Source organism: Talpa occidentalis, unplaced genomic scaffold (genome assembly GCF_014898055.3).
Source record: "Talpa occidentalis isolate TD23 unplaced genomic scaffold, MPIMG_talOcc4v2.1 talOcc4.5, whole genome shotgun sequence".
NCBI lineage: Eukaryota > Metazoa > Chordata > Mammalia > Eulipotyphla > Talpidae > Talpa > Talpa occidentalis.
In genome coordinates, this window is record NW_023604861.1 from 64,579,538 (window position 1) to 64,605,865 (window position 26,328).

A 26,328-nucleotide genomic window follows, 5' to 3' on the forward strand; every position below is an offset into this window, starting at 1 on the left:
GCTGTGAAGCTGTCCACAGCCTCTGCAGTGTCGTTTTAATCCCGCCCGGCGGGCAAGGTTCCCACTTAGCGCAGCACCCTCTCCTGTCTCGCCTGCTGCTCCCCTCAGCAGTGTATTTCGTCAGTCTGCCTGTTCTGTTCCCCACTCTGTCTCTGGTGAATCCTCTCACCCTCCCACACATCTGGCCTGTATTCTGGTTCTTGTATAAATAAATAACTAAATCTTTTTTTTTTTTTTTAAGCAACTTACCCATTTCTTAAAGGTTGTCCGATTTGTTGGAATAGAGAAATCTTATTTCATGAAGGATGAGGGAAGAAAGCTTGACTCATATAAAAATTTTAATTGACTTCATTTTTATTTCATAAGCAGTCAGCATGTTGTTTTATTGCTCTAGACTCCTGACATGATTTCAATTATAGCAAACCTTTTTCATACATGATCCACTTCTAAATTTTAGGATCTGCAACATCCTAAAAGGTGTGCGAGGCCAGGTGTTCTCCTGCCGATTCAGGAGATGGGGTGAGGACACCTGGGTGTGAGGCAAGTCCTCCCTAATTCATATTTGGACTAAGACAAAATAACCATAATATGAGTGGGAAGGGAAAGATAATAATTCACTTTTGCTGACAATTTAAAAATTTCCATACAGTTCAGTTGTTTGGGGAGAGGAAGAGGTGGTGGGGGGCAGTAAGAACAAAACGTCTGGGTGACTTTAAACCCCGCTGCTTACAGAATTTCATATTCTTTCCCAAACACCAGGGCAGGAACTAGTTACTAAACAATCACCCTTTTTACTTTTGCCTTCCTGAAAGAGAATTAGTAAAAGAAGTTTGGGTAATTGGTGCCTGAACATGAAATAGCAGGTATGTGAGAATGTTTTGTGATTGCGTTTCCTTAATGATTCTGGTTGTTTCTTGTTTGTTTAAAGCAAGCATAGAAATACTGTGGTTTGGACAAAATCTTCAACAAGGTACTTCCACCCAATGTGCACTACTACAGTGTTGCTACTCTGCAACGCCTAGGAATTGACAGCCCATGTCAATGAGGCAGCTATGCTAACTGTGTGGAATAATAAGCAAAGTTACTGAGAACAGGGGAAAAATGATGTTGCTGAGCTTTGGCTAGCATAATTTCTCTAGCCAGTAAACTCCCATTTGTTTGATGAAACACAATACCAACCCCTCCCCTCTCCAAAAAATGTTTAGTTTTAATGAGAAAACAAAATCTGGGGGTCTCCCTGGTGGCGCAAGGGGTTAGGACGCAACCTGTGAAGCTGTCCACAGCCCCTGCAGTATGAGTTCGGTCCCCAGTTGGCCAGGGAGCTACCCACATGGTGCAGCAGACCTCTCCTGACTCATCCACTGCGCCCCTCAGCAGTGTACTTTGGTCAATCTGCCTGTTCTGTTCCCTGCTCTGTTTTTGGTGAGTCCTCTTACCCCCCACACTTCAGACCTGTACCCCAGCTCTTGCATGCATAAATAAATCTTTAAAAAAGAAACACAAAATCTGTCACAATAAAGTCCTATTATTCATTGAAAAAGTATCTTCCCATACTAGATTGCCACACTAATGCTGCTGCTTAGTGATAGGTTTCATTTGTCACTTGCCTTTAAATAAAAAAAAGTCACTTTTAAGTGAAATTTGGCGCTAAAGCAATAACCAAATATGAAAAAACAACAGCTTGATAATTATGTAAAATGTAGCTTATTAACACGTAAGACCAGTGTCCTAACCCCTGAGTGATGGAGCCAGCTGCTCCAATGTATTTTAATCCCTATGTTGTGTGGCACAATGCTGGGTGTCTGGTCCTCACAATGACTGTGAGGTGGGTGATGCCATCTCATGTTATAAGTGAGAAAAATGTTGCCCTGATTCACAGAAATATGTCCTCGGTGCAAGGAGGTGCACTGAGAACAGTGAGCTCTGCCTTGACAATGACCGCAGTTTGTAGCTGGCGTGAGGATGGAGACCGTGGCTCACAGAACAGGGCGAGCTCAATCTCATTAAATGGATGAATGTTCCATTCAGAGAAAAAGCACAAATAAAAATTCCCTTTCTAGATGGCAGAGTAGAAAGCTGATTTCTTCCACTGGAAATACGTTTCCTTTTAAAAAACGTAGTTCAATAAGATAATTATTAATTATAATTAATAAGAGAGTAGTATTTTCCCCATGCAAATGGTTTCCTAGCTCTCTGATGTTTGCACTATTTATATTCGAGGAGTGTTTGGAAATGTTACAGTGATAATGATTGAAACAATTACCCAAATCACTAGTTTGAAAGGGCATTTTTGTTTTTAATTTATGGATTTTTTTGTTATTGTTGTTAATTTGAACTGGCAACAAAAAGCTGCTCTGAAGCTTCTCTTTTCTGGACAAAAACAATTCCAGATTTACCACCAGCAGGAATAACATTTTTTTTTCTCATGTATCTGCAGCTATTGCTTTCAATTTTGAATTTTTTATTTGGAAAATTTGAATTTTATTCAGCAATGTGTTTTTACAACTTCCATTGATATTCAGTACAAGTTGAAAGTTCTCTGTGGAGCTTCTGACCAGAGCAAACTGAAACAGAGAAGATACACAGGGAGGCAGAAGCCCACTGCTGCTACGACAGCCGTGTATTTCACTCGGGAGTGACGTAGACATAAAGAAAAGATGCTATTGGGCTTGGTTAGTGTATTCACAAAAGATCTACTTCAACCATAAAATAAAGACAAAGTGAAGACCTGGACATAGTGTTTCCTCTCAACATCAGTCATGTGGACCCTTGAAAAGCAATAATAAACTCTCCCAAAGCTGAGTAGCCGGCGTGTGGCTAGCCCAGGCATGTTCATTGCTCATCAGCTCCAAACTGACTTTTTTTTTTTGGCCTAAAAAAAAAACCAGGGGCTGCAGTGAGACTGACCCACCATGACTGACCCACCATGTATCGCTGATGTGAAGCCCTCTCCAGCTTAGTTGTGTTTGTTTCACTCTTGCATCTTCATGTCTCTCCTCTGAAGTTGCTGAACAGGCCCAGCAAGTCAGGGAGCCTGGAGAAGGAGCAGGGCCCCAGCTTCAGGGCTGGCCTGGCTTGTTGCTGGGGTGCAGTGGGTGCTTAGCACCCTGCTTGTCCATGCTGGAGTTGATGCTGTCTGTGTCCTTCTCTGGCTCCGGGACGCAGGTGCAGCCCACAGGGATGGTGATGTACTCCTCGGTGTACACTGAGCGCCCCCCTGCGCAGGCCGCTGTCCGCCGGAGGATGACTGTGGGCATGTAGACTGGGGTGCTCCGAAAGTGGAAGTCCTCCTCCCCAAAGAGCCCAGTCAGGCAGCCCCTGCACAGGCAGTAGGCCTCTGGCAGGTACTTGGGATACCTGGCTGGGTCGTAGGAGATTCTGCAGGGGAGAGAGAAGGGTTTAGCTTAAGCTTGGGAGCAGCTGGATCTTACCATATGCTGAGAAAAGGCAGCCTTTAAAAGAATTTGTTTCTAGGGCTAGTAGGAATTGAGATCAATGATTAAATGGAGCAAGAATATAGGAGAACCAAATAAGGGATCAGGGAAAAAATAGTAACAATTAAAAAAAATTAACAGGCAACTATAAATCAGAGACATTCTGCAGGGGAGGAGGAAGAGGGATAAAAGCAAGGGAGGGAAGAACACAAGGACCTAAGGTGATGGAGCACAGGTGAGCTGGTGGTGGGAATTCTATGGGGACTACACCTGAGAGGTGAAAGCAAATATTGCACAAAAATGAACAATATGTAAAATATATATAAATAAATATAACTTACATTAAAAATAAATAAATGGAGCAAGAAAAAAGGGCAGCCTTGTCATTCTATCTCACAGTTAGTTTCTATGCAAGACTCCAATCTAAGACAGATAAAACCTGACAACTCTTTTATTTAAATGGTGAGGACTGATTTATAGCTATCCTTAGGCCAGTCTCTAAACATGCTTTTGGAGTTTACATGCACAGAAGAATAAAGTCTATACATGTAGCATCTGCACCACAGGGCCCACTCATCCTACTGGGATATAACAAGACTGATTCCCTGTGGGCCTGGGGCTCACCACCCCAGGTCTGAGGGGGCTTCCCAGAGCAGTGGTCCCTGAGACCCCATAACCACCTCCCTCCAGTCACCAGGCCCTCTGCAGCACCACACGGGGCAATATCCACCAGGGTGGCCTGCCCACATTGGCCCCAAGAACGGGGTCCTCTCTGTCTCAAATCCTCAAGAGACAAAAGAGCCATATGTTATGGACACAGGTCACTGACTAAACCACCTGCAAAGGTAGCTCAGGACACCAGTCCAGAAGGCTTCAAGAGGATCCATCTCCCTCTGTCAGTCAGGTGCACAGGCCTCCTCTCTGATGAGATGAAGATGCACCCATGGAGGGAAGGCCTAGTCAGCCCGGGACGTTTCAGAAGTGAACCATGGTTTAAACTTGGTCATTTTCTCTTACCTTAAAAAATGAAAAATGGGAATACCATATGACCCAGCAACCCTACTCCTGGGCATGTATCCAAAGAGTATGAAACCATCAATACAAAACACTTATGTTCCGCATGGTTCATAGCTAGGACACGGATGCAGCACTGGTCGACAACTGAATCAAGAAGATGTTGCATAGCCACACCCTAGAGTACTACACATCCATAAAAAAGGATGACATGTAGTCATTTTCAACAAGATGGAGGGAGTTTGAGAGAGTTATGTGCATCAAAGTGAGAATGATAAAAACAAATACTGGACATTTCCAGCTGCTGAGATGGCCTCTTTCCCAAACCAGTATCAACTCAGTGAAGACCTGCCATATTTTAAGGTCCAGTTCAAGTTATCCCCTTATGGAGTTTTCAAATTTCCTTTGTCAAATATAATCTCCCCGCACACCACAGTCTGGTGATATTTTGTGCCTCTGGCTGGAACTACATTTTCTCTCTGCCCTCCCTGGAAAGGAAGGGTAAGGACTGTATTTTATTTATCCTCATGCCCTGTGTAGGGTAAATGGTTTGGTAAATGGTTTTCAGGCTTTTCTGTCCTCCCACCATTAGGATTGCCCTGCCTAAGGGCCACCTGCAGTTGTTACATTGTTGCAAACTATCTTGTTTACTTCTGGGTGCACTGGGATAGTCACCAAGAGAGGCAGAAGCAGAAGAGGCAGGAGAGAGAAGGGGAAAAAGCAAGGTAGAAGAAGAGAGAGAGAAGCCCAGAGTGAAGACTTGCTGGGGGCTTGAAGGACCTGCCGGCCTCCTGGCCCCCAGGCACCCCTGCCTGCCATGTACTTGTTTGCCACACTACATGTAAAGCTCAATAAAAGCCTGAGAAAGCCACCGAGGGCTCCAGGACTCCTCCTTTCCCCCATCTGCGTGGATCACAGAAACCTGCTCAGAGCCCATCCTACCCCTACACCCTGCCCTGCCACTGCAGAGCTCTGCACAGACTAAGAGCCACAGACTGTGTAAGTGTGTGTGTAAGTGTGTGTGTGTGTGGGGGGTGATGGTGTGTCCCACCTGTGGTTCTTCCTGCCTCCCTACCCAGGTCAGCAGAAAAGCCAAAATCTGAAGGAAAAGGAAGGTACAGTATCACCAGTCTCGGCGTTCCAGCTCCACGGACACCTGGTCTGGGGAAAGGGGGCAGATTAAACAGCTACCCGCAGAGGGTCACTGTGCAGAGGCAAATGTCCAAACAATTGCTTGGAGTTAACCCAATCATCACAGCAGGGTGCGCCTGCTGGCAAAGATGTTTCCTGGGTGGATTCATCCAGATGGAGAAGGGAGAAAAGACACTGGGAGTCGGTCAAAGCCTGGAGCTGGGGGATGTGTCAGAGCTAGACCCAGGCAGGCTGCAAGCTGGGGCTGGAGTGATTCAGGGAGGCTGGACCACCAGGGCTCTTGAATTCAGGCTGAGTGGATTTTCACCCTGAAGACAGTAAGATTTCACCCTGAAGACATTATAAAGGGAAGTTGGGATTTTATCTCCTTCAGGCTAAAGAGTAAAAGAGAGTATGGAAGCCAAGAGTGCACCCACCACCTTCACTGAATGTGGAGACTGTTCAATGATTAGCTTAAAGGTGGTAGTTAAAGAGGCTCCATCAGGGGAGTGTATAAGGGACACCGAATAAAAGGCAGGAAAACCACCTGTTAAGGGAGAATGAGCCTAACCTGTCAGAAGCAGGAGCGGCCTCCTTGCAGACAAGAGGGGAGAGTCTGAGAAAGGGGTGGTTACAACCACCCACTGCCAGCGTATCGGCACCTCAGGGCGGGGAGCACTTAAGTGGCACCGAGCAAGAGCCAACCATGTGTGTATGTAGGAAACTCAGCAGAAACTTCATACAAAGGGGGCGATGAGGGAGGGCCTCACTACAGACGTGAGGTCTCGGCACCTGGCGCGTCCTGGTTGCGAGCATTTGTGGAGTACATGCTGACATCTGGGCAATCTGGGAAAAGAGTGCTCAGGACAGGAGTTGTCACAACATTTTGTTAGTTTGAAGTTGTTTCCAAACGAAGAGTGAAATAATCAAATGGGAAAAAATACAATTTTTAAAAGCAAATCAGGGAAACTTGAACTTAACTGAATATCTGAAGATATGAAGGAAGTATTAGCCTCTAGGTGGGTTAGTGGCATCACTTGGTGCGGCCTAACAGAGTCTGTACTGAGCAGAGATCCACAGGGACAGCACTGAGGACCAGTGGGGTCACAAAGTACCTCCTGGGCTTGCCAAGGAGTAGGGCGGTGGTCCTCATCAACTCAGGCACTGATGAAGCTCTTGAGAAGGGCAAACCGTGCAGGTGTGACCCTCTCCAAAGCACAAGCAGAGGACAAACCAAAGCAAAGCACAGTGGGTAAGTCACTGGAGGTGAGGTCAGAGGATGAGGAAGAAAGTGAGGGTACAGGTAGTTAGTTAGGAACAGGGAACCCCAAGCCCTAGCCCACGTGACCCAAGATTGTTTATGGTCTGAGAAACAATCAAGGGACCAGTAGGGTCCCCTCAACCCAACTAAAAATGGAACATTCAGAACGCTAAAACAACACAATGCTAAAACAGCAGGCCAAAGCTCGTTCCAGAAGGCAGGCCAGGTAACGTGGGGAAACTCAGGGGGGCCACAGAGCTCAGGAGACTCCATCCCCAGGTCCAGCCAATCAGCAACAGACACAATGCAGAGACACCCAATGGCCGAACCCCACATCTTGCCCACGTACTCATATAAACTGTTTTTTGGCCCCTCAGCGGCTCCCACTCTGGACCCCTCTGCTCAGAGGGCTTTCCTGTCCTTCCTATCTATCAATAAATCTCTTGCCTTTTTAAAAAATCTGTAATTGGCCTCAAAGTTGAATTCTTTCTTCACCCAAGACAACAACTGCGAGTCTCTGGACCTTGAGGCCCCAATTCACTGCAAGACGAATTAGGCCAAGCGGAAGGGGAGGGGAGGGAGCAACAGGAAGTAGCGCCGCCGCCCAGGCATAAAAGCAGAGTCCACACAGAAGGACGTGCCCAGAGGGCCTGGAGTACGTGTGCTGGCAAGGTAGAGATGTAGTGACACGCAGGAGAAGTGGGAACAGGCCGTGAAGTGCAGCTGAACAGCTGGAGCTGACCCTGCAGATCCTGGGGGCCAGTGGGATCTGCACATGGCAGACACAGCAAGGCTGAGGTCAGAGAGACCGGCCATTGGGGGACAAGTTATGGGGGCAGGAAGGCAGGCCCAGGCTCATTTTCCAGGTCTGTGCTCTGTCACTGACCCGAGGGCATCAGAGATCCCTTCAGCTGGCAACAACTATACTTTCTCCCGCCAAGCAGCAGGGCGGCAGGCACGGGTCTCACACACAGGTCACTGTGGGGAGGACACTTGGCTGCTGCCCTGTCTAGATGGATCGTCCTATTGACAATACCAATCACAGGTCCAGCGGTGGGCTCCTGGGACTGAAATTTTCCCTGTCACAGTGATACCGCTGGGCTCAGGCTCTGTGACAAGGAGACTCCATGACCCCCGCACCAGGGGACATAAGAAGGCACAGGACCGGTGGCTTTCACAGGGTGGCTTTCACAGCCCCCCAGGCTGTGAGGATCATACCTGTGGCCACTGCAGGAGCAGAAAGCACAAGACAGATATTGTGCAGGACACAAGTTGGGGGATGGAAAAGAGGTCAGGAGCTAAGGTCTGGAGGCCTCAGCACAGCCAGGAGACAGACACATTGCTGAAGCCCATTGCTCCAGTCTCCTGCTTTAGGATTCTGGGACAAATGTGAGTGAGGAGTGCTTCTTGGTTGAAACAAGCTGCCATGGAAACCACAGGCAAGAAATCAACAGGGACCTTTCTCTCACCAAACAGAGAAATATGATCAAGTAAGGGTCTAACATGGCTGCCTTGCCTCTGTGAGCAAAAAGTCTTTTGTCCTCACATTTCCTGCACGCTGCTCCTGGGAAGCTTGGCACAGGAACACTTGAAACAAATCAGGTTTTCCCTCCATGGGATCCCAGAAGGTCCTTGGGCTACATGTGAGGCCTGGCTTGAGTGAGTGACAGCTGGCTCAGCTTAATCCAAGAACAAAGGACAAATCCTCCAGGGATGCTTAGAGGTGATGGAAAATGAGCTCAGAGAGGAATGTAAGTGACAGCAGGGACAGAAAAAGAGCACTTCCCCTGGCACCCTGAACTTGGTAGGAAACAATTTAAAGCGGTTCCAAGAGGACACACGCAGAACAATGAGCACATTCCAGGAGAGAGCCACAGGCCCACCAGGCTTTGCATCTGAGGCCCAAGTACAGCAGCGGCATGTACTGGCACGGATTCATCGATGTGGCTCACCCTCTGCTTTGTAAGACATGACATTATTTTAATTGTGAAATAGCAGAGGCTAAGAACGATTGCTCATTTCACAGACAACCCAAGACCCCAAATCCACAAACAAGATGGGTCTTCTCCAGCACAGATCAACACCCACAGCACTGAAGATGTGAATGAAGAGACATGGGTGGTCACAGTGCACCAGGACTCAGAGCAATGCATCCCCCCCGACAGACTTTCCTAAAAAAAGGGCTGCCCCACACCTCAAATGTTTGTCTGATTTAGTTGCCAACCAGTGATACTGGAAATCACTGTCCACGCCTGGTTCCTGCAAAGTGAAGGGGATGGAATTGATGACCATGCCACTGTCTCCAGCTTCGTGGTGGGGGGACTGATAATGTGACCTTATTATCAATGTTTTCTGCTTAGAAAAGATACCTGTTATTCACTGAGTCTCTAAGACATTGGAGAATTCCTTGAATTAATCTGATTAATGAATGAATTAATTAATCTAGAGTCAGTGCAATTCCAGCCAAATTCCCAGTGAGCTTTCTCTTAGGAATTAGCAAAGTGATGCTACGACTCTTAAAGAGAAGAGGACCAAGACTAACCAAGACATCATTGATGAATATGGGGGGAGGGTACTCACTAGCAGATATCAAGACTTTACAAAAACTCTGGCAATAAAAAGGCATCTGGTGGCCTCCCTGGTGGCACAAGCGGTTAAGCACCGCACTATGAAGTCATCCACAGCGTCTGCAGCACGAATTCGATCCACGGCCAGCCAGAGAGCAATCCACATGGTGAGGCAGACCTCTCCTGTCTCGCCCGCTGCTCCCCTGAGCAGAGTATATTGGTCAGTCTGCCTGTTCTGTTCCCCACTCTGTCTCTAGTGAATCCTCTCACCCCCTGCATCTCTGGCCTGTACCCCAGCTCATGTATGCATAAATAAATAAATCTTTAAAAAAAAAAAGGCATCTGGCAAGCTGGAGCTAACTGATTTCCCTTTCCAAGAGCTAAGATTCCTATGAAAAGACCTGTCTTTGCTTGGAATGGAAGCAACGAAAAAGAAAGCATAACCAAGTTCTCCAAAATGCGATTTCTCAGACTACCTGCATGAGAACCATGTGGAGTTCTGTTAAAACCACAGCGTCTCACCTTCTAAACCCCACCCACCCACAAAACGACAAAACTGCAGGCTTACAAGCAGCCCATGTGACCCATTTTGTTCATTTAAAATGGGGACTCACTAACATCGGCAGAAGGCCACCCCAGCCAACAGCCCATGACAAAGTCAGGCAGTGTCTCCACAAGGCAGTCAAGAGACTGACCAGGGATGGTTGACTGCACTATTCCCAATAATTAGAATTTTCAGTTCCGACCAGTCCAGGACTTTCTTATGCAGAAGAGTTTAATCAATGCAGGTCCTTGTTAACCAACCAGCAACTGGAAACAGAAGGACAACAGAGGTTTCAGCTGTTCTTCCTAGAGGTGCACAAATGAACTTTCAAAAAGTGACTCCTGTTCCCCTGCCCCAAGACTGGGAATTCATGGCTCTGTGGTGGGGCCGAGGTATTGAGAATTTTTATTTTATTTATTTTATTTTTTTCAGATTTTTATGGGCTTTTTATGCTAAATCAGGGGACAGAGCAGCTTCCCTCTCAGCGTTTCTCTGGCATTCTCTGGGCTTTTTTAAAAGCTCCCCAGATGATGATTCTAACATACAATCGTGATTGGGGCTGTGTAGTCCTAGGTGTAAGAGGTTTAAGGAATCACTTAGCAAGGGTCTGTGTTCTAGTACTTTCCCCTTTGGAACAAATCCTACACTGGAAGTGGTTATGAGCCTACAGGGGAAAGAAGGGTAAACTGAGGCCCAGAGTGGCAGGGCCAGTTCCAAGAGGACTCTTCCTTGGCCAGGGAGTGAGTGGGGACATGAAGATCCCCTCTGCCAGAAAGCTGTGTCCTAAGGTCTCATCAGTTTCACCCTCTCTCTATCTGCTTAGGTCTGAGAGAGCCAAAGATCTGCTGCTGCTGCCAGAAAGTCCTAGAAAAAGCTCCTCTGGTCCCTTCAGGAAGCATCATTGCACGATTCTCATGGAAGAGGCCAGGGAGGAACCAGCCCAGGAGCAGAGTGCTCTGCCTACACTGTGAGTGTCACCCAGGGTCCCCACCTGGCCCTCTTCCCTGGCCAAAGAGAGCCAGGTGTTGGTCCTAACCCCACTTGAGGACTAAGCTGTCATGTGATCCTGAACTTGGAAGCAAGGTCAGTTCCAGAGCTGAGCCAGTGCAACCAACTCTGGAGTGATCCCAGCACCTCTGCCAACCGGTTGGCTCAGGGCCACCGGGGCCACCGGACTCAGCTTGCCTCTCCTCTCCATTTATTCTGGAGGAAACTGAGGCACTGACAGGACGGAGTGTCCCTGGGCACCTGGCTTGGCCTGCCTGTGGCACAGCCTGCACGGCCCAGCTCTGCAGTGGCTGCTCAGTGGAGAGCCGGGCCTGGGAGATGGGCACAGTTACATCAGGAACCCCCTGGCTTCATGGAAGATCTGTTCATTTGGGAGATTTGGGAAGAGTCGAGAGAGTCTAATGGCTTGGAAAAGAAATTGGAAGCTAATTAAAAAAAAAAAAAGCTTTACAGAGAGAAAAAGAAAGCAATGAGAAGAGCCAGCATTTCTCAAAAGTTTTCATCCTTCGGTCACGGCAAATGCTGTGCAGCTGGGAAACAGTCCTTCAAAGGCAAAATACATCTCATGCCCTGGGATGGCTTAACTATCTCTGTTCAGGGGGAGCTGCAGAATTTGGGTTCAGAGCCATCTTTGATGTGTCTGTCCCTGGGGCAGGTGGTGAAATGCCTGTGTGTTGGGGGGTGGGGGGCACCTCCATCCAAGATGAATCAGCTGTTGTCTCAAGTTGGGTAAAAGAAAGAATTCATGTCAGCGTAGACTCTATTTAACTCCAGAAGAATTCCTGGTGGATCATTTTCTCTTTGCCCTCATTAATTCAGTAAGCAATATACTCATCGCCCTTCTTCAAAAATGTCCTGTGGCATTTCTGGAAGGCAGCATTTCTGGAAGGCAGACACAAGAGACAACAGCACTGCGTGCAGTGTTTTTCTGGACTTGCCTCAATGCTTCTGTGGTAGGAGGGGCACACATGTTATGGGGTGGGGGGACTGGAACATTGTATCATTCCCAGGTACTATAAGAATAAAACTGTGGCAGTTAGAGAAATCACTACCAAAGAGAAACAAATCTAGTTTCAGAACCAGAGACTTTAATCTCATGGCAATGCTTTTATTTTCACCCCATAAGAGGATGGTAGATGCACTTGAGTCCATATTAAATAGCTCAGAGAAAAAAATCTGCGATGTACTTTGGTCAAATTACCCATCATATCTCCATAAAATACACTTTGGGAAAAAGAGTATTTTTCCCCAGAACCAGCTGCTGTGAACATCAAGTCTGAAGATGGTGCTCCACACTGGGCTAAAGGCTGTAGCTGGAGACTGGCAACTGCAGGCGCTCGTGTCTTTGTTCTTTTTCTTGTCCCTTCTCCCCATCCGTCCCTCCCTTTCTTGTAGGGCATTATGATGAGACAGTGGGACAGGACTCAGCACCTGACTGACTGGCCTGTTTAGCTGCAAGTATTCCCTGAAGACAGGCTTTGTTAGCTTGACCTTAAATCATGAGAATGAACCCACAGATCTGAAGCAGGGACCCAGGAAAAAGTGAACTTGCTAGGGAGACACACTATCACGAAGAAAGAACTCCCCAAATTCCAAAGATCACAAACCAAATGGAAGGTAAGGTCCACCGGAGCGTGAGCTGGCACAGTGCTGCCCTCTGTCTGTCACCAGCAATCTGGCAGGACCTCCTGGTCTGCCGCCCCAGCCCCACGCAGGGCCTTTGCTCTCAGTAAGGCACACAAATTTGCAAGTGTGTAAAGGGGAGAGGGTACATTTGAGAGAAAACCTATGGGAATGTTAACAAAGGGGGGCAACTGTAGTGGAGGTCACTCTCTCTAATTAAGGTTATATTCCTTTTATAACTAAAAAACGATATGATAAAGAAAAAATGAGGTAAACAAATGGTGTCGTGACTGAGGTGAAACCTGGAGGGCTGGGGGGAGAAATCCATTCTGAGACAAGGCCTGACACCACCCCTTTCTCTCCCCGCTGTCACTATCTCATGAGGGTCACCCTCTTTCTGCAGAGTAATATGGGATACATGATGGATACCATTTAATAAGGTTAAAAACTAAGTCCCAACCGCTGGCCCAGGGCTCAGATCTGGCAGGCAGAAACACATAAGGGAATGGAGCAACCCAGCTCCAGAAATGCAGAATCAGGGCTTCTGTGTCAAAGGCAAGTGCCTGAGACAAGGCATCCCTGCAGATAACCGGTGCAAACTGGCACCCCAAGTTAGAAAACAGAGTATAAAAGAGCCTCAAATTCTCCTTCACATGCAGACCTCTCCTGTCTCACCCCCTGTTTCTCTTAGCAGGGTATTTCAGTAACTCTGCCTTTTCTGTTCTCTGTCTCTGGTAAATTCTTTCACCCCACACCTCCTGCCTTACCCTGATATTTCTCCCCACTTCAATGGCCAGGCCCAGGCAAACAGAACATTTGGGTGAGCTATAATTTAGGGTTAGAGGAGGGTGAAGCAAATCTATCCTTTTTATTGCAACCTTTCCTGACAAAACCTTTTTAAAATGCAGCTTTGTTAAATATCCCAAGATAGATTCATCCAACTGAGGTCACCCCGTGAGGTTCCTACAGGCTGGCCACTCATGGGCAACTGTGACCTATTTGCTATCTACAAATCACAGCAGAACATTCCTTGACTACCTATATCGTGAGGCAGGCCTGGGGACACCGAGGCTGCTGTTGACCTGATTACGTGACTATCTGCATGGTGGTCTCGGGATAACTCTGCCTGTGATAACATCTACTTTGCTGACGCAAATGTCTCTTGATGCCTTGTCACGATGTCCCTTTCCTTCTCCCTTGTAAAACTTTGTCCCCCATTCCTATCCTACCCGCCAGTCCCTATTCCTCACACTACTGTCACATGATCAGCTTTTACTATCCTGTATGATTTTAATAGATGGCACAAGAACTTCTGCTCAAGTAGCAGAGTCTTTCTTGCCTCGCAAAACTGCTCCATGACTGCTGTGTCCTTCGTCTTCCCGTGGCAAAGCGGCAACAAAGTTCCTGTCGCTACAAGCCCGTGAATAGGACTTCACCCAACCCACACATGCACTGGAAGCTGCTGCCGCCCGCCGTGCTCCTCTTCCCCCAAATCACCCGGCGGACAGGCCTGCTAATAGAGGGTGCTGCCTATGTGGGTTGTCCATGGGAAGTCCTGATCCTTACTCATCCTGCAGAGACTTGCGCCTGTCCTGACCCACTTGGGGTGCACCCTGCCCAGACACCCCTGCTTGCAGACGCATCTGCTGGTGAACATTTGCCCCAGCTGGGGGTGGCCCGCTGCCTCCCCAAACTCCCAATGGACTCTACTTTTAAGGCACTAGACCTCCTCCTCCCCTGTTCTCCTCTCCTTTTCTCAAGATCCTGTTTCTTTTTTATTGTCCTCCATTCTCTTGCTGTTATTGTCATTCATGGAGCTGTCTGCTGCAAAACAGACTTAGGTGTAGAATCCCTAATCCCCTGGAGAAAAAATGTTATATGGAAAAGGTACAAAGCCTAAAAATAAACTGTTATTCATATCCTGGAGAAAAGTTATCTTTAGACTGCTGCTCAAAATTGAAAAATATAAACAATTCAAATTTACTTAGAGTACTGGTAGGTGTTAGTCTTAGGGCTTCCGACATAAACAAGTGTGAACACCTCAGTGTTCTTACAACACGCTTCTTACTACACTGGTTTGGCTTAAAAAACTAAACTGAGCACTCACTTTATTTTATTTTTGGCATTTTTTGTTTTTAAAGTTTAAGAGAAACAAACATGATGCCACAGAGCAAACGAGAAAGTGTTTTTCTATTCTGTGAGCTGAAATGTTGCTTTTCTAACAGTGCCCTGGTCAGGAGCACAGGCTGGATTGGAATCAGAGGCTCGGGATTAGGCCCGGCTCCACGGGTGGGGCTTGATGCCTCATCCTGATTCCTTCCTCTCTCTATCGAAGGTTCCAGTCTGCAGCCAGACCAGCCGTGGGGTCACAGGGGCACTGCAAACTCTCAGAATGCCAGCCCCGCAGCATGAGAGAGCCAGTGCTTCCGCCCAGGCTCTTAATAAAGGAAAGGCCGCCATTCCTGTGGAAGTGTCTTTCCTTCTTTTTCCTCATGGTTAATTTCCCTTTCTACCCTCAATTTAAAAAGCTTTTAAGTAACTAGTGCATGCACAATTTGGAAGATACAAAGAAAGGAAAAGTAAGGTAAATCTCCTTTTTTTTTTTTTTTAAAGATTTATTTATTTATACAAGCACTGGGCACAGTCAGAAGCGCGGGAGGATGAGAGAATTCACCAGAGCCAGAGCGGGGAAGAGAACAGGCAGACTGACAAAATACACTGCTGAGGGCATCAGTGGGCGCGGCAGGAGAGGTCTGTCGTGCCACGTGGGACCCTCGCTGGCAGCTGGGGATCGAACCGGCGCTGCAGAGGCTGCAGGCAGCTCTGCAACCCAGGGCTCACCTGCTGCGCCACCAGGGGAGGCCCAAGGTAAATCTCCTTCTGCTCATGCTCCCCACTGCCCAGTCTTCCCAGAGAGACACCGCCATAACCAGTTTCCAAAGACACCCTGTGCACCTGTATATGCATCCATTTTAAATGTGCACCTGTGTATGCATCCATTTTAAATGTGACTCTGTATACACGTAGCTCATGGAACAGCCTCTCCCCAACACACAGGTGGCAGGTGCTACCCACACTTTCTTGTAGGGATTCTTGTTTTCTTCCCATGGTGGTGGAGATGGGTTGTCCAATTGAGGCACATTTAGAACTGACCTTTTCTCTTTTTTTCAATAACTGTTTATGTAACATTTTATATAACTAGTTATCTATTGGTGGTTGTTTAACCGGCTTCTGATCCCTTGTTAGTAATAAATACCTTTGTTATATATCATTGGCATGTGAGCAAGTGTGGCATAGGAGAGACAGTAGAAATTGGATAGTTGGGGGACTCCCCTGGTGGCGCAGCGGTTGAGCGCTGGGCTGCAGATCTGCCTGCAGCTGCTGCAGTGCCAGTTAGATCCCCGGCCACCAGCGGGGGTCTCACATGGTGCGACAGACCTCTCCTGCCGCACCCGCTGCTCCCCTCAGCAGTATATTTCGTCAGTCTGCTTGTTCTGTTCCCTGCTCTGGCTCTGGTGGATTCTCTCACCCTCCCACACTTCTGACTGTACCCAGTGCTTGTGTAGACAAATAAATAAATCTTTAAAAAAAAGAAATGGGATAGTTGGGTCAAAGGGTATATAAACTTAAAATTTGATAATATGCAGTTGTCCTCCACAGAAGCTGTATCACTTCATCCTTCCCCTCCCCTTGCAGGAGACATGCCTTTTCCCTTGCCAACAATGTTTAAATATAGTTTCAATATGCATTTCGCTTTTTAAGCCAGCGGTTGAGCTCTCTTCATGTTTCCAGCTTCTGAGACACCTGACTTTAGCCCCTGGGAACCACCCACAACCTCTCCTCCTCTTTTCCTTAGGAAGCTGGTCTTTCATTTATTTGTTTGTAAGAACTCTTTAAGAAATGAGCATTTTGTGACATGGGTTGCAAGTATTTTTCTTATTTTGCCAAGAAAAAAATGGCATATAATTATGTGACTGAATTTATCAATATCATTTCTGGTGACTCTGGGGGTCTGTGAGTTACTAAATAGGTCTTTTCCACTCCAAAATTATAAATAGTATTTTTTTTATGTTTTTTTGCAGTTTTTTCATTTAAATCTTTGAACTGTCAGGGATTTGCATGTAAGAGTGAGTGGTTACTTCTTCCAATATTTTCTGATTTGCAGCACATTTTCTTCCACATTTCTTATGATTTCCCCCTGGTTTTAGCCTTAAATAACATATCTAAATGCCAGCTTATGGTCTCATAAGTAGCATGTTCTCACTCAGGTTATGCAGGTCCCTGAAACTGCCACCAAGAACCTGAGCCTGTTGTTACACAGACCCCTTTCAGAAGAGACTGCCGCATGCATTGCTGATGTTAATCTTCACAACAACCAGGAGGTGGTAAGAGGCAGTGGTCAGTGCCAGGCACACAGAGGGGCAGGACAGGCAGTTTCCCACCAGTGAACTTGACCGCCGCAGAGCAGCTGGGAGAAGAGGCCCACTGACTTAGCAAGTGAAGCTCCACACTGCTTAGCACTCATGTGGCCATTACACATGCTGTGTTCCTCCCTCCTCCTCACTTCCACACATCATCCTCATCCACTAAGTCCTGTCACTTTTACCTCTTTAAATAATAACTTTCAAATGGTTCTGGTCTCACTGCCACTGCCCCAGTTCAGACCCTAGTTGCTCTTTGCTGGAAAGGCATGTTTCTGTCCAATGCCTTACCAAGCTATTCCTTACAGGGACACCCTCCTAAGACACTGCTGGCTTCATGGCTTCCTCCATCAAAAAAACCCCCACAGGATATATTGCAAACGTGTAGCATTGCTTATCAGTCTCAAATCTAGCTCTGGTTCCCTCTCCAGACTCATCTCCTACTTTCTTCGCCACAAGTTGCTCCTTGTCTTACTCCCTTGACCTAGGTCTTTCACCCAAAGCCTTTTTCCATGTTGGTGGCCAGTGAGGCTGTGAGCCCTGGGAGAGCAGAGACGCAGGAATAACGAGGGAAGGGAGAATCCTGAGTGTGTGCCCAAGGCACACCAGCTACACCATCACCTGTGCAGGCAGCTCCTACTTCTGAGATGCTCTCTTTACCAGGCCAAGCTCTGAATTTTTGCCCTCTCTCCAAGATGCATTTCAAGTGTCATTTTGATCCTTCATAATACTTCTCAGCTTTAACCTACCACAGAGACGGGTCATGTCAAATCACGCTGTCTCATATTACAACTTCTTTCCCTTCTAATCCCCTCCCTTAGATTTGGAACGCACTTCTGACACCTCCAGGCCCAGCGCATCAGGACCACCATCGGCCCGCAAACAGCAGACTTGCTCATCGGGGCTTCCGCAGGCCTCCTGTGCAAAATTCTATAAAAATGATCAAGGATGGCTTGGCCCGGGCCTCTGGGACCTTCATTTAACAATGTTCCTGGCAAAGAAGAGGCGCTCGAGAAACATCTGTTGCCTATGAAGTAACGGAAAAGTAAATAAAAGGCAGCAGGTTTCCTTTAGGGGCATCCTTGTGGGGTTGAACCGTTTCGACCCGCTCCCCCCGCCCGCAGCGCACTCCCCACCTGCCTCTCGGCGCCCCGCCCGCCCGCCCAGCCCCCAGCCCAGCCCAGCCCAGCCCAGCCCAGCCCAGCCCGGCCCTCCGCGTCCCCGGCCTCCGGCCTCCGCCTGGCGAGCCCACCGCCCGCCCCGGCCCTCCGCGTCCCCGCCTCCCGGGCCAGCCCACCTGCCGAGCCCACCGCCGCCCGCTCACCTGTAGGCCCAGGGCGCCACGCTGCGCAGGTTGGTGGGCGGCCGGAAGCGCCGGTCGGGCCTGCCCCCTGCCGGGCAGCTCGCGTTGCGCGCCTGCTCGCGCGGCCCGAGCTGCAGGGTGTGGTGGAAGGCGCCCAGCACGCCCGCCGCCAGCCGCCCGTACAGCTGCTCCAGGAGCTCCTCCGGCCGGTCCGCGCAGCCCCGCGGCCGCGGCGGCCGCCTGCCGGGCCTCAGGGCGTCGGCGCCGGGCGGCAGCGCCAGCAGGACGCCGGCCACGAGCACCCAGACCTGCGGGACAGGCCGCGCTCAGCGCCCGGGCGGAGGAGCCGCGCCCGCCCCGCGCCCCGCGCCCGCCCGCCGATGGGCGCCGACCACACGAGCCCCCGCGCGCCCTCGCCGCCCGTGCGCCGGCCCCGGGCGCCCCGGGGGCCCGCCCCGCGCCGGCCCGCGCACCCCCGGCCCCCGCCGCCGCCGCCGCCCCGAGGCGGGCCGCGCGCGGGGGGCGGGTGCGGGCTGCGCGTGTGCCTGTGCCTGCCCGGCTGCTGCGCCGCGGGCTGCGAGTGCCTGTGACCGCGGCGGCCCGACGCCCGGACGGCCTCGACGCCCGGGCCAGCGGGGTCCGCGGAGCCGCCCCGGACGCGCCCCGCCAGCCGCCCGCCCCCCGCCGCGTGGGCCGCCCTGGCGGGCCCCGGACGCCGCGGGGCCCCCGACTTTGGACCTGGCTCGGCTGCAGTAAGTTCCCTCGGGCAGCGGCGCCGCGACGCCGGCGCGCAGACGGCCCGGACGCGGCTCGAGGGCGCCGCCCGGGGTCTTGGGACCGCCCGGCTCCGCACCCCGGGCTTTCGCGAGTGGAGACCGTCGTGTCACTCACGGAAGGGACTCACCAGGGACCCCAGCGTCGTCTCCGAGAACATCCCGACGTGTGACGAGCCCACGGTACAGACGGGCCCGCGGCGTGGGCGCGGACCGCGCGGGCGTGGCCGGGGCCGAGGTCTGGACCCGCCGGCTGGGAGGAGGATGCGGAGCCCGGGGCCGAGCCCGCCGACTGGCGCCGCCTGATTGGCGGAGAAGGCCGGGAAGGGACTGGTCGCGAAGGCTCCGAGCTCACAAGTAGGGCCAACTTGGTGAAGTTGGGGGAGTCAGATTTTGGCGCAGGGGGATAAGAATTTTCTAGACTGTCCAAGAATAGAGCGCGGCACCTCGAAAAAGAAGCACCTCAAAACCTAGAACTATTCATTCTCTTCTGACATTGCTCCAAGAAATCGCTTAGAAATTTAAAGCAAATCTCTTTTTCACAAGGTGAGAGGAGGCGGGTCCACCTTTCCTCTACAGGCCCTTAGTGATTCTTCTGTGCCTCTCTATCAACTTTAAAATCCAAGTACTAAATATTTGCCCAGCTTGTATTTTTATGATTGTAAGTGGTCATCACTTGCTCTATTATAGTATTGGAGAGTTCCTACTCTATAATAACTAACTTCATGTAAAATAACTAAACCGTCATGTAAAATAAACCTGATACTTTGTAAATAAATTGAAGGGACTGTGCATAAATGAAGGAACTATATTGTATTTCAAGAACACAAAAAATTTTGATCATTTCAGTCCACGAATTAATAATGCTTCATGCTTTTTAAGCGGCAGGCTAATGAATATGTTCATTTTACAACTGTCACACTACAAAAAATAAAAATGAAAGATTCATTCCGGCTTAAAGGTTTTCAAAAATGCAGAAAATACGTAATTTATGACTCCCTAAATGGTTTGCAGCTTTAGTATTTAACTACCGTGTAAACCATTAGCTAAGCTGCATTTCATTTATTCAACACTTTCATATGCCTCCAGTATTCTGTTCCTAACAAGAGTTTAGGAATTTACTGTTAAGAATCCCACTGAAATCTCTAATTTAAGCCATTTACAGCTCTTGGTAAACATTTGTTTTGAGGTTATATAACATTTTCCTGACTAGTAGATTGTTCGTGTTCTTAGATTTTTTTCCCCCTGGTATAGTGGGAGTAAAGATATCAATACTCAAATACTGCTTGTTTTTTATTTGATTGAAAAAATCGTGGGAGTCCTGTAGGCGAGAGACGATCAGAACAACAGTTTCATAAGAATACTCAGTTTGTCTCGTGACAACATCCCTTCATATGTAAGGAGGCAGTGCCAGACAGTTAATTCTGTGTCTTATTCAACAAAATATCTTCCTGTGTGCTGTGTGATAACACGGAAACTTCTCTCTTCTTCTTCCTTGATTATTTTGTCTTTTTTTTTTTTTTTATTAAACTTTTTTTTTTTTTTTTTTTAATAGAGGCATGTTTTTATTTATTTATTTGTTTGTTTTTTTTTGGTTTTGTTTATACATGCACTGGGTACAGTCAGAAGCGCAGGAGGGTGAGAGAATTCACCAGAGCCAGAGCGGGGAGCAGAGCAGGCAGAAGGACCCAAGTACACTGCTGAGGGGAGCAGCGGGCGGCAGGAGAGGTCTGCGTGCTATGTGGGACCCTCCTCAGGTGGCCGGGGAGCAGCCAGGGATCGAACCGGCGCCGCAGAGGTCGCCGGCAGCTTCGCAACCCAGCGCTCAACCGCTGTGCCACCAGGGAGGCCCCCTTGATTATTTTGGAAGTGGAAAAAGAAGTAATTCACTTTCAAACACTTCTCATTTTGTAAAGTAGATCACAAATTACTGAAAATGCCCACCTAATTGATAGAACATAAAATTCATCCTTGGGGAACTAAACAGAATTGAGAAAATGGCTTATAAACAAGTGCAAACCTTTTCAGTTGTTTAATTTATGACCAATTACTCTCAATTCTGAAAATACTTATGAGTAATTGAAGTAAACATGTTAATTAAATCTAAATTTAAGGCATACCAGTGAGAGAAAAGGCAGCAAAATACTCAAAACTAAACTCATCAGGTTCTTCTTAGAAATGAGTACCTCCTTGATATTTAGTGAAGATGTTACTTTGCTGGTAGTCATAAAAGCTTGATTTTTAAGTCACTTTCAGCTCCTCCTTCTCATCCCTGGTTCACTGAGTCACTTCAGTACTAATGTGTGGTTGGCTACTTCCTTATTTGTCTTCTTGTGTTACTGAATGTACCAATCTACCTAAACCTTCTTCATCTTTAGACTGTCAGGTCTTTCTACAAATAGTTCTCTTTATTGCTGTGAACTTGGTTAGCACTGGATCTATCAAAACTGTCTGTCATTCCTGCATCTTTACATACACACAGATGATTTATTTGATACCCTGGCCTTCAAATGATTACTGGAGCACCATTGTTTTTTCTTTAATCACATCTCAAATCCTCTGATTATATTCTAGATATTATCTTTACTAGTAACTGCACCATATCCAAACTTACAATCTCAAATAACCTATTCCCTGACAGAATCACTTTCTATCCTTACCATGCCTGTAATTCTCTGATCTCCACTCTTGTAATTCTACCACTTTTTACTCATCAACCACTCTTGAATCCTTATTTCTTTACTTGTGTTTAAGTTCATGCTTCAACACTCTCACCGTACCTTTACAAACACCCTTAATCTCTTGTTCCTTTCCTTCTGTTTTATTTCCCAGGAATAATCTCAACTCTGAAAATCATGCAACTGGCCCAACTGGACTGTAATTAATGACAATAAATCTCAGATGATCATTCAAAATGCAATGCATTCAATGCAGTTGTGTCAATTATACTTTCCTAGTTATACTCTTGTTCCAAGATCACTTTACATTTCTTCTTTCCTGAAATCTATTAGCAATTCCTCTCCTCCTGTCACACACAGAGGTGAGAACAATTACTTCTCCCCCCCAATGTCTTATATAACTAAATTGCATTCAATTTCATATATCCTGCCCTCTCTCTTGATGTATTTGATAAACCCTTTCCTGACCCCAGCTTCCTCTCTGTTTTCCACCTAATTTCTCTGTTCCTTTCCATAGCAAAATGCTCTGAGTTGTCATTCTCTGACCCCAAAACCCCCTTCCCATTCTCTGTTCAATGGACTCCAACATTTCATTGCAATGACTTTCATGAGGTAGAAATGATACAAATATTGCCAAAGTCAACTGTCTTTACCTTAGATTTTTCTGCATCATTTGATATAGTTGACTGCTCTCTATTCCTTTTTATTTTTTTTTATTTTTTTTTTTATATACCTTTTTTTTTTTTAATAGAGGCATGCTTTTTTTATTTATTTGTTTGCTGGTTTGTTTGTTTTCTTTATACATGCACTGGGTACAGTCAGAAGCGCGGGAGGGTGAGAGAATTCACCAGAGCCAGAGCGGGGAGCAGAACAGGCAGAAGGACTGAAGTACACTGCTGAGGGGAGCAGCGGGCGGCAGGAGAGGTCTGCACGCCATGTGGGACCCTCCTTCGGTGGCCTGGGAGCAGCCGGGGATCGAACCGGCGCCGCAGAGGCCGCGCGCAGTTTCGCAACCCAGCGCTCAACCGCTGCGCCACCGGGGAGGCCCTCTATTCCTTTTTAATTACTCTGTTTAGTATATTGTTTTTCATCTTTTCATTTTCAACCTACCATGCCCTTATTTAAAAAAATTGTGTCTATTGTAAGTATCACAGGGTTATTATTTCTTAATTTGGTATGTTAATCTTTGTTATTTAATTATAATACTTAAACTTATTTCTTGTGTTTACCAGTGTAACACATTAGTATTTTCTAATTATGTAATTATTAAGATAATCGGGTTTACTTTTTTATAATTACTAATGTAGTATAAGTACAAGTGGGGTTAAGTTCAAGCCTCCTGTTACCTATTTCCTATTTGTCTTTTCTTTATTCCTTTAGTTTAAAATCTTTCTTTGGACTAATCAGTAATTATATCTTATCCTTTATTAGCTTAAGAAAACTTCGATTTTGATATTATTTCAGACTTATGGGAAAATTGTAAGAACAGTACAAAGAATTATACCCTTCATTCAGATCCATTCATTGTTAACTTTTCTCCACATTTGCTTATTCCCCTTTTTCCTGAATCATTGACATCAGGACCTTTGTCTCAAAATCCTTTATAGCCTGTATTAACTAGGAACACAGGCATTTATGTAGCCATTGTGAAATGATTAAAGTTTGGAAATTTTACAGATAAAAGCCCATTATCTAACATACAGATCTAGTCATGTTAAACCAATGATCCATATAGTGTATTGGGGGGCAAATTTCCTCAGTCCAGGATCTGACCCAGGGTTGAACATTGCATTTTGTTGACAAATCTCTTCAGTCCCCTTAAATCTGGAGTAGTTTCTGCAACATTCTTGGTCTTTCATGATCTTGACTTTTTTTTTGAAGGTCAGGTCAGTTATTTTGTAGGAAGTCCCTCAATTTTGAATGCTTCCTCATGATTAGTTTCAGGGTATATGTGTTGGGCAGGAATATCAATGAAGGCATCTTGTACCCTGTCAGTACTTCATATTAGGAGATACTGGCTGATGTGTCCCACTGATCATATTAATTTTGGCCACTGGTTAGGACAGGCCCACAAGATTTCTTCAAAATAAAATTATTTTTCTCTTATAATTAATGATTTGTGGGGAAACACTCTGAGGCTAGGTAAATCTATTATTCTCATCAAACTCTACTCCACTTGCTTCAGCATCCATATTAACAGATTCTTGCCTGAATCAAAATCTACTTGATAGTGTTTGAAAAATGGTGACTTTCAACTCTGTCATTCTTTCTATATTTATTATTCTTTAGATTTTTACTTGTACATATCTATTTATAACAGAGGTATTTTTTCAGTTGTCATTCTAGAGACTCCAATGTGTATCTTTGCCTTATTACAATCTGCCAGGATCTGAGAATAACCTGATAGTCATTTAACACCTCCTCTCAATCTTTAAATATTGGCCTGTATTTTATTTCTATAAATGTTAAAATCTCACAAGGCAATATTGTTGTTGTTTTAAAGAATTACTATTTTGTTCCCCTACCTCTTCGGTGCTTTTCATCCATTTCATGTTTCTTTTTTTCCTTTAGCCTGCATAAATACTTTTAGTATTTTCTGTAGAGCTGGTCTTATACAAATTAATTTTCTCAAATTTTGTTTGTCTGAAATGCCAAACTGTAAAGATTGAAAGATAAACTTTGGGTTGGAATTGAATTCTGGGTTGGCTGCTTTTTTTCTTTCAGTACTTTAAAGTTCTCATTCTGTTTTCTGAGTCCATAATTTTTATGGGAAAGTTATAATTAAATCTTACTATTGTTCCTCTGAAGGTAATATATCATTTTTACTCAATTTTAAAGAATTTGTCTTTAGTTTCCAACAATTTGAGCAAAATATATATAGCACGCAGTTTTCTTTATACCTGCTTTCTTTCTGTTGATGGTCTTTAATTTGGGAAATTTCTAGACATTTCTTCAAATGTTATGCCTGCACTATTTTTTCAAATTTTAATCTTTATAAGGTCCTAAATTATCCTTTATTATCTACTTTATTCTTTCCATTTTTATTTTTGTGTTTCAATTTTAATATTTTCTAGTGGCTTGTTCATTTATCCTGACTTCTGCTCTATTCAGTATACTGTTAAATTCATCGATGTAAGTTAATTCCAAACATTATCTTTCAGTTGTAGGTTATCCATTTGACTTGTTTGTAGATTACAGTATTTTATTGAAGTTTCTTATCTTTTCATCCATTTGGTCCATCTTTTCTCTATTTTATTTAATATACAACCAGTGTTATTTTCAATCCCTTGTCTGTTAGAGCCATTATCTGGATTACCATAGAATCTGTTTCTACTTGTTTTCTTTTGATTATTGCCATTTTCTGTCTCCTTATTTCTTTTTGTAGGCCAGATATTACATGTGCAAGAACCATGGAGGCTACAAGTGATATTGCTTCTAGATAAAGTTCCTATTTCTACTGTTAGTCAGGATTTGTAGCTATGACCTCAGCTGGTTCAGGAATGAATTGGGCTGGGTCATTCTCCTTAAGAGACCATTCACTCCCTGTTGGTGCTGGTTTGTTTTTGTCAGTCAGTCTACCCCTGGTTTGTTTGTGTCCCTCCAGGCTTTGATTGAGAGTTTTGTAGATGGCTAGTGGTTTTGAATTTAGGTCATTAGCCTCTTGGCCCCCAGGTTCATACAATAGCTTATGTTGTCACAGTAGACCAATGGTGCATTTGTGGAAAGCCCTTGCATCTATCTAGCGGGGCTTTGTTTCCTAAGAACCATAAGATGGTGTGGGATGTAACATTAAATCTCCTTAGGCTTTAAAATTATTAAAAGCTTCTAGTCTAGTTCCCCAGTTTCAGCACCACTCTAGAACTCAGCAGATGCCCACTGTGGAAAATCAGCCAGAAGTTTGGGGCTCCTCTAAGTCTCTAGTTTGCTGTGCCAACCCCTCATGACCACCAGAAACTTTTCTAGTTTCTCTTTTCCTTAGAAGAGTCCTAGTCCCTTGGCCACACCTAATTCTTTACCCATGCTCAAAACTGGCAACTATCTATAGAGATGACAACAGCCAGGATCACCATCTCATATAGTTTTCCCCTCTCTGTTATTTTATTTAGTCTAATATTTTAGTTTAGTCTAATGTTTATAGTTCTCTGGTGACATTAAGCAAGTAATTTTTTTTTTATTTTTTAAAGATTTATTTATTTATACAAGCACTGGGTACAGTCAGAAGTGCGGGAGGGTGAGAGAATTCACCAGAGTCAGAGCAGGGAGCAGAACAGGCAGACTGACGAGGTACACTGCTGAGGGGAGCAGCGGCAGGAGAGGTCTGTGCACCATGTGGGACCCTCACCTGGTGGCCGGGGATCGAACCGGCGCTGCAGAGGCTGCAGGCAGCTTTGCAACCCAGCGCTCAACCGCTGCGCCACCGGGGAGGCCCTAAGCAAGTAATTTTTAAAAAAATGTTTTGTTGTTCCCCACTCTGCTCCCCACTCCCAGTTGTTACAATAGGAGCACTGGCCTGACATACCCATTGCATTCCCCTTAGAACTGGAAGTTCCAGTTTCTCAATTTTGAAATTT

At 46.3% G+C, this 26,328-nt stretch overlaps 1 protein-coding gene across 1 annotated transcript; it reads right to left on the reverse strand.

Annotated features, from left to right (window-relative positions):
* Nucleotides 1-335: 335 nt before the first annotated feature.
* Nucleotides 336-19,240, reverse strand: IL17D (interleukin 17D). The gene is made up of 3 exons (XM_037526822.2): nucleotides 19,211-19,240; nucleotides 18,328-18,614; nucleotides 336-3,378 (listed from the first exon to the last, which is right to left on the reverse strand). The coding sequence occupies exons 1-3, from the start codon at nucleotides 19,238-19,240 to the stop codon at nucleotides 3,060-3,062; spliced, it is 636 nt and encodes a 211-aa protein (XP_037382719.1). The 3' UTR covers nucleotides 336-3,059.
* Between the last annotated feature and the right edge of the window lie 7,088 nt (nucleotides 19,241-26,328).

Excerpts from the sequence above, each read along its gene's own strand:
- IL17D (XM_037526822.2), bottom strand. The coding sequence starts at position 19,240 with ATGTTCTCGGAGACGACGCTGGGGTCCCTG. Across the intron at positions 18,615-19,210 it reads AGACGACGCTGGGGTCCCTG|GTCTGGGTGCTCGTGGCCGG; the intron begins GTGAGTCCCTTC and ends CCTGTCCCGCAG. Across the intron at positions 3,379-18,327 it reads GTGGCGCCCTGGGCCTACAG|AATCTCCTACGACCCAGCCA; the intron begins GTGAGCGGGCGG and ends TCTCCCCTGCAG.